At 46.4% G+C, this 15,498-nt stretch overlaps 1 protein-coding gene across 3 annotated transcripts in view; it reads right to left on the bottom strand.

The window, feature by feature from the left end:
- Window positions 1-7,557: 7,557 nt before the first annotated feature.
- The window catches only part of RFX4 (regulatory factor X4), a 72,560-nt gene continuing 64,619 nt past the window's right edge, over window positions 7,558-15,498 (bottom strand). For all 3 annotated transcript variants that reach the window (XM_081210814.1, XM_081210812.1, XM_081210813.1), the window contains 2 exons: window positions 14,204-14,342; window positions 7,558-7,889 (listed from right to left, as the gene is read on the bottom strand). In XM_081210814.1, the coding sequence (XP_081066940.1) occupies window positions 7,617-7,889; window positions 14,204-14,342 (412 nt within the window). In that variant the 3' untranslated portion in view covers window positions 7,558-7,616. The remainder of the gene's footprint in view (window positions 7,890-14,203; window positions 14,343-15,498) is intronic.

The raw sequence follows: 15,498 nt of genomic DNA, 5'->3' as shown, positions 1-15,498 counted from the left end.
TCCGTGGGCGCCTCCCCTGACCCTTCTACCTTTCACCTCAGATTACGCCACGCGCAGTGGGAGAAGCAGCAGCAGCAAGCCCCGCCCCGCGGAGAGCAGTGTTAGCTCCTCGATTGGCTGGCAGAGGGCCGGGTGGGCGGGCGGCTCACTTGCTATTGGCTGGATTCTGTTTACCTCGGGGAGCGCTTCGCCAAGGCGGCTCTTTAGAGAAGACTACATTTCCCGAGGAGCTTTGCAAACCCTCCGGCGGAGCGCAGTGCATGGTGGGGCTCCTTGGCTAGCTTCTGATTAGGGCGCGGTCATCTTTGACAAAAGAATCTCTTACGGGAGGCTTGTCTGGTTGACTGACGTTGTTGTTCTAGGGTTGGCGGACCAGTTTAAACTCTTGTTGTTTAGTCGTTTAGTCATGTCCAACTCTTCGTGACCCCATGGACCAGAGCACTCCAGGCACTTCTGTCTTCCACTGCCTCCCGTAGTTTGGTCAAACTCATGTTTGTAGCTTCGAGAACACTGTCCAACCATCTCGTCCTCTGTCGTCCCCTTCTCCTTGTGCCCCCCATCTTTCCCAGCATCAGGGTCTTTTCCAGGGAGTCTTCTCTTCTCATGAGGTGGCCAAAGTATTGGAGCCTCAGCTTCACGATCTGTCCTTCCAGTGAGCACTCAGGGCTGATTTCCTTAAGAATGGAGAGGTTTGATCTTCTTGCAGTCCATGGGACTCTCAAGAGTCTCCTCCAGCACCATAATTCAAAAGCATCAATTCTTCGGCGATCAGCCTTCTTTATGGTCCAGCTCTCACTTCCATACATCACTACTGGGAAAACCATAGCTTTTACTATACGGACCTTTGTCGGCAAGGTGATGTCTCTGCTTTTTAAGATGCTGTCTAGGTTTGTCATTGCTTTAGTGCAGTTCTGTACAGTGGTACCTCAGGTTACATATGCTTCAGGTTACATACGCTTCAAGTTACAGCCTCCTTTAACCCAGAAATATTACCTCAGGTTAAGAACTGTGCTTCAGGATGAGAACAGAAATTGTGCTCCGGCGGCACGGCAGCAGCAGGAGGCCCCATTAGCTAAAGTGGTGCTTCAGGTTAAGAACAGTTTCAGGTTAAGAACAGACCTCGGGAACGAATTAAGTACTTAACCTGACGTACCACTGTATGTGTCTTCAGAAGAAAGGAGGGAAACCCTCATTGATTTCAATATCACCTACACACTGGCAAGTGTATGTCGGATTGCAGGCTACGTAAGAAGTGTTTTGCAGCAGGCAGTGCCTCCGCCTAGTTGCACACCTTTGCACCCATATTGCACCTTCCTAGCCGCTTTCAGTGAGATTTGGACTGGCCTTATCATAAGCACCCAAGAGCCTTGTTCGATCAGGCCAATGCCCCATCTCGTCCAGCAGCCTGCTCTCACAGTGGCCAACCAGATGCCTATAGGAAACCAGCAAGCAGGTTCCCAGCCCAAGAGCGGTCTTCCCTCACGTGGTTTCCAGCAACTGATATATGGGAACATTGCTGCCTGCGGCTGCAGAGGTAGAGCACAGCCATCAAAACAACATTTGCCCTTAACTACAATACAGTCCCTCAGTAAATTTAATTTATAGCATAACCCCTCATACCAATATTTTTAAAAATCAAACATAAAAGAGCCTACTGGCTAATGTATGGGCTTACAATCTACAATTTGAATTCTGAAAAATATTCACTTTACTTTCTGAATGACCATGGGAAATCTTGCCACTCAATCCTCCTAATTTGATAGAAGGAAAACAATTCACAGAATTCCCAAAAGTAATCCAAGTAAGTCCTCAAATAAACTTTTTTGGGTATTAGTTCTTAGATTCAGTGGCCTGGTTCACACATCTTGCTAAGCCAAAACCATGGCATGCAGGCTCCCAAAGTGGAATTTAGAGCCTCCCATCTTTTTGCTGCTGTGCTGAGCTGAACTAAGCCTTATTCAGCTGTGTACAGGCTATAGCTTTAAAGCACATTTTGAAACACAGTCTCAATTCCCAACAACCCTTAGCAAACACGGCTTTGATGCCCTCAAGCTGTGAAGCAGTTTATAAATTTGTACAATAAATAAATAAAAACAGTTAGCTTTAGCTCAGCTTCTGAAAGCAGGTTTTTTTTTTGGGGGGGGGTTCATAATGGAATTGCTGAACTGGGGAAAGTCAGGGGTCATTTTGGTCAAAGGAGAGTAACTTCAAAGCCAGAGGTAGACTGTCCCCACCACCCACCCACAAATGCTCCAGAGCCTGGAGACCTGATGCAAGTGGGAATGGGAGTAAACAGTAGGGGCATCTTATCACAGTTCTTTGAGGGACTGGTTGGATATAGAGGAATGGTGGAAGGAACCAGCTGGGGAACCACCAAGGAAAGAAGGTTCAGAGCAGTGGTGGGACAATGATAAGTGGTCACAGGGAGAAGATGGGGAAGAGGTGTCAGAAACTGAAGGGGGGGGTAACAGGGCATAGTGAGCTGGGAGAGCCTGTGCCAGAGAAGTCCAGAATCAGAGACAGAGGATGAAGCAAGTGAGGAGGGAGGCCAAGAGGCAGGTATGAGTCAGGCTGCTGAAAAGTCATGGGTGTCTCCCCCTCCGACTGCAAAAAGCTCCCCTCCCCCCTTGTTCCCTAGAATCAGAAGCATGAAAAGGACGGAGGAGAGATTGGTGTCAATGTGCAGACTCAGTCTCTGATTGCTTGGGGGGAAACCCTGGAGACGAGGGGTGGGATGAGGCACAGAGAGAGCTTGAGGTGAAAGGTGAATGGGAAACAATGGGTTGTATCTAACATAGCATGAGTAACTCACCCTGTCATCTCAAGGATTTACACTTGTGCAGTGAAACTTCCCTCTCTCTTTTCCCTATCCACGTGTCCCCTAAATCTGTTCCTGGGGGTCACCTCAACTCTTCATAATTAGTGAGAGTGCAGGGGAAAGTTCCTTTGGGCATTAATCTTTGCACTAATGATACATCTTAGTTGGATACCACCATTTCCCCCCTGTAAATCTCAAGTCCTTAAATTATCTAAGATCCAAGCCTAATTTAGGGCAATTTTTGCAAATCAGTTTACCTGCTGTCCCCTGGAACACGAATTGGGAATTGGTCTACATTGTGGAAACCACCTCACACATCACCAGCTTGCAACTCAAACTTTCTCCTATTAATCAAGCTAAGAACCTTGATTTCATTTTTGGGGGATTGTTTTTATTATTTAAGTGTGAAAATCCTTCATATACCTTGGGTAACAAATAACACATTTCCATTTTAACCATAAACACGGTTATCACCACTGTCGAGTGCTATCAAATATTTTATTTACAAAACAATTATTAAAATGCCTGATGTCATATTTCCATGTAATTATATCTTACCCATAGGGTAATAAGTCCACCATAATTGCTTGCTGCTTTTTCTTTTTTATATATATAATACAGAAGCAAAAAACCCCTATGTTAATAATTTTCTACAAACAAACAAAAATTTTTTGACAAAGAGCTATGAATCTGACAAAAAATACCAACGGGAAACCCCCCCAAAATACAATAATTTCCCGCACACACATACATAACACAGCATAGGTTCAAAGGCACAACTTTAAGTTCTGTACAAGTGTATGGAATTGTCCTGGCAAGAAAGCTGGGAATGAAGTTCATTTTAAGCTGTAGGTAAGTAGGGGATTTGTTTAGGTGTGTATGTGTTGCATTGCAACTCTCACACATTTGTGCAGTTTGACAATACTGATCATGAGGTTTCCTGTGTGTCATTAGGCTGGCTGCAAAAATACTTGTCCCCCCACACAGAGAAGTGTGCCCCAAAGGAGCTTGTATAGGCTTTCCCTCTTCCCAGCTGCTACCCTGCTGGGTGCATCTAGACCAAGATGTTCAGTCCATGAGACCCTTCCAAAGTTCCAGCATCTTACTCTCCCCTAGACCTCTGGACCGGTTCACAGACAACTCCTAGGGAAGGCAGGAATAGAGATGTGTGGGGGGACTTAGAGAAGCTCAATCTCTGGGATATTCCCAAGGATGTGAATGTGTGGAAGGACCTCACCTTGGAGTGAGCCGCTTGGCCAATGCTACTTGCCTACTGGAATTGTGGAACTGACAACTAGGGGGAAGGTATGTTGGTACCAATGAGCTCTTGACACACGCAAGGCGGCAAGGCGTTCCTTGTCATTATGGGCCCATTACCTTTATGGTGATAACACAGCACAGAAACACAGCCAACAAGTCAGCAATTCACCCAGTACTCTATGTCTTCCACTTTGCAAACTAACATTTATTTGATCAATAGAAAGATGTGTCATGGATACAAAGTTACATGTAAACTGGAGCACTGCCACATGCCATTTTACTCAAAGAGGAATCCGAGGACAACAGAAGAAGCCCAACAAAGCATCTTTAAGAAGCTATACCGGTAAGTTAAAGAATGGAGACAATAATTTGGATCCATCTGCCATTAGTTAAAGGTATGGACTGGATTTCTCACCCCAGCACATTTCCTTAAAGACCATGTAAAATTTGTGAATAAGATAAGAATGGTGGACTAAAACATGGCGCACTTAGGACGCGACTAAATCAAAAGACTGCCGAAGAGTGCTTAAGTGGGATATCTCCTTTCTGCTCAGAAAGATGCTTTGAGGTGTTTGAACGAACCAGGTCACATTGGCATGGCTTGCATTCCCCTTCACGTCACAGCTTGGCTCTATTTGGTTTGCTTCATTCTTTGAACATACCAGGACCCCCCTGTAGCACACATCTTGCTTTCTGTACTTGCACTCTGCTTGGAGGGCACAATAATTAGGGCTGTGTGTATGCTGCACTAATAATAATAACAATAATAATAATACCAAAACCTGTGCAAAGAAAACAAAACACTGTTCAATCTGAGTCCCTTATGCAAATTAATTGTATTTGCATATAGTTTCTCAATTTGCATAATTTGTTCTGAGGCTACTAATATTTAGCAAGTATATATTGTACATCAAGCACTCAGGCACTTCCCATATTATCCGTAGTCCTTACAAGGCTTGGAAAGGCAGGCTAATATCACCGCTGTCTGAGATAGGCTGGTGGAGAGAGAGTGGGTGGCCTAGTACCAGGCACAGCCAAAGACCTATAAAGCCAAGGAAGGGGGCTTAAAGCACAGCATAGGCAGGAGGGACATGCTGCACCTTTCTGTCATCTGTGCAACATCCTAGACTTCTCCACAGATGTTTTTCTCCTAATGGGGCTTATTTCCAGCCTTAGCACTCCCTGGAAGGAAAACAACAGGGAAGAGTTTTGCAGCGTAGGTGGGGAACGATGGGTGGGAGCAGAATATAAACACCCCTCTCCCACACACCTATGCTGCATTTAATTCCTCAACTACCTCTCTCGCAGGAGTGTCCAAACTTTTTCAAAGAGGGCCAGATTTGATTAAGTGAACATGCGTGACGGCCGACCAAAGGGCCAACCAAAGTTGTTGACCTTCTCCTAGACTTGAAAAGTTGTTGAGCTTTTTTTAGGATTTCCACCCAGGAAATAAACTGGGGTCGGATTAAACCGACCAGCGGGCTGCATTGGGCCCCTGAAACGACTTTGGACATGCCTAAAGGGACCCCTCACCATTAGGTCAAGTCGTGGACGACTCTGGGTTTGCGGTAAATTGGCAATGACTCAGTACTAAGGCATGGGCTTGCTGCAGTCAAGCCTACCGTGCACCTTAGTGAATTAATAGTTGAGGACAGGTTGCAACTACCCAGCTGACACTCCTAGTGTGATGTACAAGGCATTGAAGTGTTCATTTCTGGCCTTGGGAAATCCACTTCTCCTACCTCTGAGATCTCACTGTAATTTCTCCAACACTCCCAGGCCTGCCCATTTCTCAAAGGCTAGAAACTTCTTTTTACAATCAATGAATTTTCCCCAGGATACCTATTTCTCCACTCAATATCCATTTCTGAACTCCTGTGGTGAGATTATAGAAATGCAGACTCCATACAGGTGCGACTATAAATTGGGGCTCACAAGCAGGAAAATGGGAGGAAGATTTATCGTAATTTGGGGCAGATGTGGGTTAATGAGCGGAGGAGTTTGTAGATTTATTTCTGAGAGTTAAATTGGATCGTTTTCAAGTCTGTTGCACCTCTGGCATTCTCTGAGGAGCTTTGGCTCTTGTGAAGCTGGCAAATTGCAACAGCTATGTTTACGGAGCAGGAACTCAGTTCAGATACAGCAACTTTCAATGGTTAGTGAGGCTGTAACTAATTTAGGCCAATTGCATGACACCTGTAGAAAACACCAAAATAACCATGCTTTATAGCAGCAGTAAAATCTTGCTTGGTTGGAGTAACCCACCATACTACCCCATTTGTATTCCATAGAGGGATGCGGGTCATGCTGTGATCCAAACCACTGAGCCTCTTGGGCTTGCTGATTGGAAGATCGGCAGTTTGAATCTGCACGACAGTGTGAGCACCCATTGCTATGTCCCAGCTCCTGCCAACTTAGCAGTTCGAAAATGAAATATATTGAGTCCTGCAGTGATTTCATGCTCTTTATTGCAGCTTGTAAAACAGTGATTGAATTTTCCCCAAAACCTCAGGCTTTTATGTACATTATTTACACAATGAGTCCTGTCTGATTGGCTGATTCTGCTTCCCTCCTGGAGCCTGATTGGTCTTTTCCTGCAGGCCAATCAGTTGTTGCATTCTACGATCCTACCAGCCTAATAGGCTGATTAACTTCCTCCTGGAGCCTGATCAGGTCTTCTCCTGTAAGCCAATAAGTTGGGTCTCATTGTGTAAATAATGTACTGTACATAAAAGCCTGAGGTTTTTGGGGAAATTCAATCACTGTTTTACAAGCTGCAATAAAGAGCATGAAATCACTGTAGGACTCAGAGTATATTTCACTGGCGACGACGGTGGGGGGCAAGCCTGGCGCCACCACTGTGATAAACTACGGCGACGATTCCTGGGGGGAAACCGCGAAGAGGGCTGGACAGAGGAATCCCAAGGGGACAGCAGAGGGGTGAGGCCTATAGAGCAGAAGGAGCAGGTAAGGGAGGCAGAACTAGGAAGTCCAGAGGTGACCCCCGAGGCCAAGCAGCCACAGAAACCAGAGCCACGACCGAGTGGACCAGCAGCGCCTGACCCAACAGCCCCGGAACAGCCAGCAGCCCCGGAACAAGAGCCAGAACCAGGAACCCCTACCTGCCTATTGTTCTAGGATCCAAGCTTAGTACATAACAGAAAGCATACTAGCATGAGTAGATAAATAGGTACCACTGCGGTGGGAAGGTAAACAGCGTTTCCGTGCACCAGAAGCGGTTTAGTCATGCTGGCCACATGACCTGGAAAGCTCTCTGTGGACAAACGCTGGCTTCCTTGGCCTGAAAGCGGAGATGAGCGCCACACCTCATAGTTGAATTTGACTGGACTTAACAATCCAGGGGGTCCTTTACCTTTCTACTTTACTTATACTTTTGTGTCCAGGATCTTTTCAATCTTCATAGCCATTAAAAAGGCCCATGTAGGAGTTCTGTTAACCTACAAGCCAGGCATTGAAAAGTTTTTGTGTGTCTGTCTTTATTAAATATGTAAGGCTGATACTATTTACCAAGTCATTTTCATTTTGCCCATCCTGTGGTGGCTTCCCCATTGATATAGGCAAAGCCAGGAAAGTGTTGCATGTGCTCATATTCGGAATTCCTCCGTGTGGTCAACGGCGTGTAGATGTCACTGGAATTTCCATATCTCGTGGAGTGCATGGGTGGGCTTGTGTAGCAAGCATTTGCGGAGGGCACTTCTGGCCAGCGAGCAGTCACTGGGGTTGGATGCAGTCTTGGGGTGCTGCCCATCAAGCACGGCTCCATCCGGGACGACGGGCTGTTGAAGGGGTACTAGATGAAATGACATTGTAAGAATGTTAGGCACGCACACTTTTTGGAGGAAAAGAAAATGCAAGCCCTTTTAATGACAAGCCTCAAAGAGGGATTCACAGATTTTGTCAGCACAGTGTCCATTTTCATGTAGTTCATAGTAGCATAATAGAATTGTAGAGTTGGAAGGGACTACGAGGGTCATCTAGTCCAACCCCCCTGCAATGTAGGAATCTCAGCTAAAGCATCCACGACAGATGGCCATCCAGCCTCTGCTTCAAAACCTCCAAGAAAGGAGAGTTCACCCCCTCCCGAGGGAGACCATTCCACTGTCAAACAGCTTTTACGGTCAGAAAGTTCTTCCTGTTGTTTAGCTGTAGTGTAGCTGATTATTGTCAACTAACAGCGCCTGCACTAACAAAAATCAGGTACAACAAAGCTAGCCTAATGCATTTTTAACTAATAATAATAGATTAATATACAATAAATCTCTACTTAACCTGTGCCGGCTCCCCATGCGATTTAGAACCCCCGATGGTACAGGGTTTCAAATTGCACAGGAAGCCAGAATGAGCAGGTCAGCCTCCCCTCTGAAGGAATTCAGTTTGAACATGTGAAAGGCTACAGGACTAAAGGCAAGGCGCATGCCCACACTCTCTGTGATCACACAACTGGAATTGCACGAGGGGGAACCACTGAATAGGGAAGAGTCTGGATCTGGTTGTAAAGCATTGAAGGCAAGACATCTATAGAGATGCTCACAGGCAAGAACCACAAATCTGCTCCTGAGCTCATCAGATAGGAGTGTGCTCAGCCCTCTGGCAGGCAGGACACCTGGCACCATAGTTTCAGACATGGCTCCAGTCTAAGATGCAGTTCTAACCCCATTTACCCATAAGACCCATCAAGTTCAGTGCAATCCAGTAGTCCCACTGAGTTCCATAGGACTTACTCTTGAGCAGATATGGTTAGGACTGCAGCCTAAGTCTATGAAGCCCTAGGCTAGCCATGGGCCACATTTCATTCGTCTCGTTGGCAGTGCCATTTGGCACAGAGAAGAACAGACTTCCTAATGTGTTGTTGGTGTGGCGTGCTGATCTGCCTTTCCACTTTTCATTAACATTCCATTGTGAGCATGCCTGACCAGAAAGGAAGGGCTAATAAATGACTGCAAAAACAGGGGGGCGGGGGCGACGACAGGAATACAGTGTGTTGCTTCTCTGTGTGGCCAAATACCCCCAGATGCAGCTGTGTTTATGAATGTGTCATGAATATAAAAAAGAATAATTGCTCAAAAATAATACGGACTCCCAAATATCGACTATTTTTACAATAAAATCTGTGACGGCTGAATCCCCAACATGGAAAGATTTGTAATGGTGGGTCAACTAATTGCAAATGAGTCAGTGACTTCTTTTTCCTTGCAGTGAAGAGACCATTGAGAGACAATATTTTTAAAGTCCGCCTTGGCCCCTGCCTGACTATTAGCTCAACCAATGAAGCATCTATTCAGCCTTGTTGGAGTGTCCAAAGCTTCGCCATCTGCGCGGATGCCGGCCCATGCTGCCTGAATCACCTTTCACACTTTGCATCCGGTTTAATGAAGAGTGCTTAAGCATGCTGATCTCAAAACACTGGGGCCTAGTGATCTTTGCCAGATATAAAGGCGACATTTGTTGGAGAGCCCTTCACAGGAAATTACCATTTTCTGGGTCAACTCTCTTGCCACCACCACGCTGTTGAGACCTGACAAGAAACACTAACCCCTTTAAGTTGGGGTGACTTTAAGCCGATTATTGTTACGGCTCTTTCTCCCCCTACGCCCCAAATTAAAATTAGCTCTGTTTCTTTCCGTTATTATTTCAGAAAATACTATTTTAAGTGTCTCCTCCACCCAATGAAGCCTGAGTTCCTTCAGTTTCAGGCTGAATAATAATCCCTTTATTCTTGTCCTTCAGCTTGCCGGCTGATTATGCAAAGAGGTGAAAGGTGTCTCTGTTCAAACAGCAAAATATTTTCCTTCTGAACGCGGCTCTAACTTTATGCTGATTTTACTCATACTTTGGAAAGCGTGCTATTGCCCTTGTAATGTACATCAACATGTACTCTCAACATCTTGGTCTTGTTGTGGTGCTATAACGTGCACCCAGCCACCTTCAGAATAAAGGTACATTTAAAATTTAACTACATTTAAAATTGGTCTGCAAAATCATCCATTTAAATCTTAAATGGATGGATGCATATAAACATATTTCCGTCTCTATTGCTTCTCCGTCCCTTCATGGAACCACTGAAAAGCGTTCAAAGTGCTTTTAAAGTAGTATAGACTCTAACCCACATCCATCAAAATCAATGAAAACTCTGCTGGTAACCTCAAGGTGATGTTGGATCATGATGATCTTTGCTATCCTTAGATAGTTGAGCCATGTTTAAGGCAGTTTACAACATCAGAAGACTTACAAAAATACAAAATTTAAGCAGCCATAAACAATACATGAAACATATCAATATGCAATGAGATTACACAACCCCACATAATTCATCATTAGGCCTAGCAATAAAGATAAAAAACATAATATCAGTAAGTGCAAAAATTAAACACCTGCAAAATTAAATCTAGATCCCCAACAAAAACTCCCTTCACCATAGTTTCTCAGCATCGTGAGCAGTGGGTCTTTTAGGATTCACAATGCCTAGGATCCAGGGGCGCCGACTTATAAAAAATATTGGGGGGGCCCATACCGGGGTCCTGCCGCTGGTTCGCTCGGGTAGCCGGGAGAACGCAGTTCGAGGTGGCGGTGTTGGGGAGAGACCCTCGCTCAGGGCGCCACTAGACTTGGCGGCCGGCGGCCTATCTGGGGGGTTTTGGAGCGTATTTCGGCGGAGCGATTGGGGAGGAGGGGGCTTGTTGCCGGATTCTTCAGCTGAGCCGGAGATCCGCTGCTGGGGGTCCCTGGGCCGAGTTGTGAGCACGGCCTGCTGAAGGGAGATCCAGCCGATTGCGCAACGGGGACGGCCGGGGCTCTCCGGCTAGGGCGCGCGGCTGGCTGGCGAGGGAGCAGGTGGGGAGGAGGCGGGGGTCCTCACTCTCTTAGGAAACGCACCCGCGCGCCCGATTGCCACGAAGTCCGAAGGGTGCGTGTGTGGAATTAAAAAGCAAAAACGAGATACGGGCAGGGCAGGCAAAGAGTTTTCTGCAAGAGGATGGAGGGCAGGTTGAAGAGAAAATCACTCAGGATGAGACAGTCAAATCAGCCATGATAAAATGGGCTCAGGATATTGGGTATAACATCATGTTTGAGGACTGGGAAAGGTTATGGACCACCGGAATGAAATTCACGGCATGTAATGCCTTGAAGGAAAATATTATGAAAATGATTTATAGGTGGTACATGACCCCAGTCAAGCTTGCAAAAATATATCACCTGTCTGATAATAAATGTTGGAAATGTAAGGAGGCTGAAGGGACATTCTTTCACCTCTGGTGGACTTGTCCAAAAGTGAAGACCTTCTGGGAAATGATCTATAATGAGTTAAAAAAGGTATTTAAGTATACCTTTCCCAAGAAACCAGAGGCCTTCCTCTTGGGCATTGTTGGCCAGAAAGTGTTAAAGAAGGATAGAACTTTCTTTATGTATGCAACTACAGCAGCAAGAATACTTATCGCAAAATATTGGAAGACACAAGATTTGCCCACACTGGAAGAGTGGCAGACGCAATTGATGGACTACATGGAACTGGCTGAAATGACTGGCAGAATCCGAGATTTGGGAGAAGAAACAACGGAAGAGGACTGGAAAAAATTTAAGGACTATTTACAAAAACAATATAAGTTGTATGAATGTTAAAAATTTACACGATTCGGAAACTATAGCTTCAGCAATTAGATTTGGGAAACAGGAAATTATATTTTAAGTAAGAAAAGGTCAAAATCTAAGGTAATACTATGTTTAATTTAAGATATAAGTAACTGATGAAAAGTATGTTAAATTTAGAGGTATAGTATTTGAAAAGTACAAAATAAGGTACGAAACAAGGTAATAATTTGCTGATATCTTTATTATAAAGAATGCAGGGTAAGGGAGATACGAGGAAGTCCAGTTAGTTATATAAAAAATGTGTTGAATGGTTGGTTTTCTTTTCTTCTTTTTCTTTTTTTCTTTTTCTTGTTCTTTTACTTTTTTCTTCAGTGTATGTTTCTAACTTTGTATTTGAAAACTTAATAAAATATTTATATATTAAAAAAAGAGAGAAAATCCTTTCGCTTTTCTGGGGCGCAGGGAAGTCTCAGAGCCGGAGGTTGGGGAAGGGACCCCCTTTGCTCTGCCCCCTTCTCCCGTCTTAGATTCGCATGGGGGTCCCCGCCCAAGCTTGCCTGGCCACCGGGCCACACAAGGGCCGCGCTCTACGCGGCACACCTTGCTAGCCGCGCAGCTGTCCTCCGCGGCTGCGGAGCGGCCCTGCGCCGGTGCCCAGCCCCTCTGGGCGCCCGCTGCGTTGCCAATGACAAGCGGGCGACGTCGCGGGCGGGGAAGGCGTCGCTTTCTTTCCCGATCCTGCATCCTCCCAGTCTTCCAGCCCTTTTTTGGGTTGGAAGCTCGTCTCGTTCGCCCTTCTCCTTTCTTCACCCTGCGCGCAATTTTCCTCCCTCGTCTCCCTCCCCATTTCTCCTTCCTTCCTGACTGACTGACTGACGGGCTTGGGCTCGGGCTCAGGCTCCGGGTCGGGCTCAGGCTCGGGCTCCGGGTCGGGCTCAGGCTCGGGCTCGGGCTCCGGGTCGGGCTCAGGCTCAGGCTCGGGCTCGGGCAGCCACAGCGTCGGCGGTGTTGGCGATCGGCGGCGCGGGGGGATGGCCCTCCCGGGGGAGCCGGCGCTGCTCAGTGGGGTTGCCAAGGAGACAGGCCGGCCGCCCCCCTCCCCCGGCCCGGCGCCCCCCGCCGCGCCGGTGCCCGTTATCGAGCTGGTGCGCGCCGGGCGCCCTATAAAAGCCGCGGACGCGCCCACCGCCGCCCGAGATTATTGGGGGGGCTGAGCCCCCCCAAACAAATTTTTGAGGGGGCTCGGGCCCCCTCAAGCCCCATGGAGTCGGCGCCTATGCTAGGATCTCAATGTTTAGCCTCCTTCCTCTTTTCTATCCTTATGGATTGATGTGTACATGGGTTACATATAGTACAGCCTTTTCAGCTTCACTGGATCTTTTTGTCCTGTGTGTCAGGACCGCTACCTGGATCTCCTCCTGGGTGCATTTAACAGCAGCCTTAACAAGACGTATTTGTTGCATTTATATACTGCCTTTCTCCCAAGGCATTTTACAATGTTAAAGCACAAAAATAAAACAAAGTTGGCCCTTCGGAGAGGAAGACATAATCTGTGTGGAGCAGGTCCTGATGTTGTCGTGGCCCAACCTCCTTTGCTCACTTGCTTATGAGTCCAGGTGGTGTGAATTAGATTGGTTCACTTAACATTTTTCCCTCCACTGATGGGGGCAGTGATGCTTCTGAATACCAACTGCTGGGAATCGCAAGTGGAAAGAGCACTGCTGTGCTCAGGTCTTGCTCGAATGCTTCCAACTGGCACCTTGAGAACAGGAGGAAGGACTAGATGGACCTTTGGCAGGGGATCTAGCAGGGGTTTACTTACATTCCTAAAAATAAAGGGAAAATAGACAAAATTCTCCTCCATACCTAACTACAGATGGGAGCAAAGGATGAAGGGTACACAATCTGAGGGAAGGATCTCTTGCGCATGCCCTATTGAACTGAACATGATGTTTTATCTCAACAAAAAGAGAGTACAGTGGTGCCTCGCAAGACGAAAATAATCCGTTCCGCGAGTCTCTTCGTCTAGCGGTTTTTTTGTCTTGCGAAGCAACCCTATTAGCGGCTTAGCGGATTAGCAGCTATTAAAGGCTTAGCAGCTTAGCGGCTAAAAGGCTATTAGCGGCTTAGAAAAAGGGGGGGAGCGGAAAAAAATCGGAACACTCGCAAGACGTTTTTGTCTTGCGAAGCAAGCCCATAGGGAAATTCGTCTTGCGAAGCAGCTCAAAAACGGAAAACCTTTTCGTCTAGCGGGTTTTCCGTCTTGCGAGGCATTCGTCTTGCGGGGCACCACTGTAACTGATGTGGAAATGTAGAAACGCTAAAGTCGTAAGCTGTCTTGGGAATTCCTGCTTTTGAAAGTGGGATAGAAAAGCTCAAATAAATAAAAATGGGGAATTCTTTACTGTCTCCCCTGTAAAAAAATAAAATCCAGAATATTGAATCTCGGTCTATTTGAGTTGTTTGTGATATCCTAAGCAGTAATGAAAGGATCAGCACTCGGACCAAGGAACTGACCTGCGAAGAGCTTCTGTGATAAGCAGAGTAATGGAGGGGTGCGGAAATAGTGGTGTCGTGGGGAAGGGATGGATACTGGCTCTGCATTGGGTGGGGGTGCTGGTTTCCATAGCTGCCGTAGTTATAGCTCCCTGTGTACCTAAAAAGAAACAGAAGATCCTTAGCATTATATTTAAAAAAGCCTCATGTGCTACAAAGGCTGTAATCCTAACCACACTGACCTGGAAGTAAGTCTTATTGAATTTAGTAGTTCTTACTGCCATGAATAGACATGGTTAGGGTTGGCTGCAAGATACCTGCACTGCATTTTCACACCAGAGCATAGTGTAGCCTTATAGTTGTTTTGTGTTTGAGGTATTTCCTCCCTTCCTTTTCTCTTAACCATCTTTTATATTTTTCTTCTCCATGTTCAAAACATATCCATTACTATCACTTTTACTCCACTAGGACTAGGGCTTTTGCCAGCACCACATGTGTCACGGTACGGGTTGTAAGTGGCAGCAGTCCAGATATGACATGCTGGGATCAAGGTACGGATGGTAACAATAGTAGCAGTTTAATGGAGGACAGAAACTCGATGAGGCTGGAACGCAGGAAAAGAAACTGGAAAAGGAGAAGGAACTGGAGGAAGTTTAAGCAGGATCAGGAACTGGAGCAGATCAGGAGCGAAAGCAGGAACTGGCAACAGCAGGGTATAAACCACGTTGCTGTGGCAAAGAACCAGGGGAAAGATACTGCACATCTCCAGATACTGCACATCTCCTGATCTGGCCACACCTGCCAGGCCATACCCGACTCCCCCAAGACAAACACAGCAAGGGCCTAGTTCTGCAACTCCTCACTGCGCTCAGGGCCTGGCCCTGCAAATACTCATGGTACTCCTTAAAACATGGCTGAAACCTGGAAGCAAATGCCCTTAGGACATTTTTATTCCTTAGGTTAAGGCTGAGGAACCTTTGGCCCTCAATATGTTGTTGGATTTGAACTCTCATCAGGCGCCTCACCACCAGAACAGCCAATGGTCAGGGATGATGGCGACTGTAGTCCAACCACAACTGGAGGCCCCAGTCGTACCTTAGGTGGAAAGTCCCAAATCACTACCCCATCCACTAATGGAAAAGGGGCACAATCCACCAGCAAGTTCTTCTGTGCTTGCATACTATTTGCAAGGTATCAACAGCAGGAGGGGGCTATTGCCTTCATCTCCTGCTTATAGGCTTCATGTAGGTATTTGGCTACTGTAGAAAACAAGATACTGGAATAGATGGAACTTTGACATGAGCAATGACATATCA

This window comes from Podarcis bocagei, assembly GCF_964188305.1.
Source record: "Podarcis bocagei genome assembly, chromosome: 10".
Classification (NCBI taxonomy): Eukaryota; Metazoa; Chordata; class Lepidosauria; order Squamata; family Lacertidae; genus Podarcis; species Podarcis bocagei.
The sequence above is the reverse complement of the archived record's forward strand: the minus strand, read 5'-3'. Positions and strand labels throughout refer to the sequence as shown.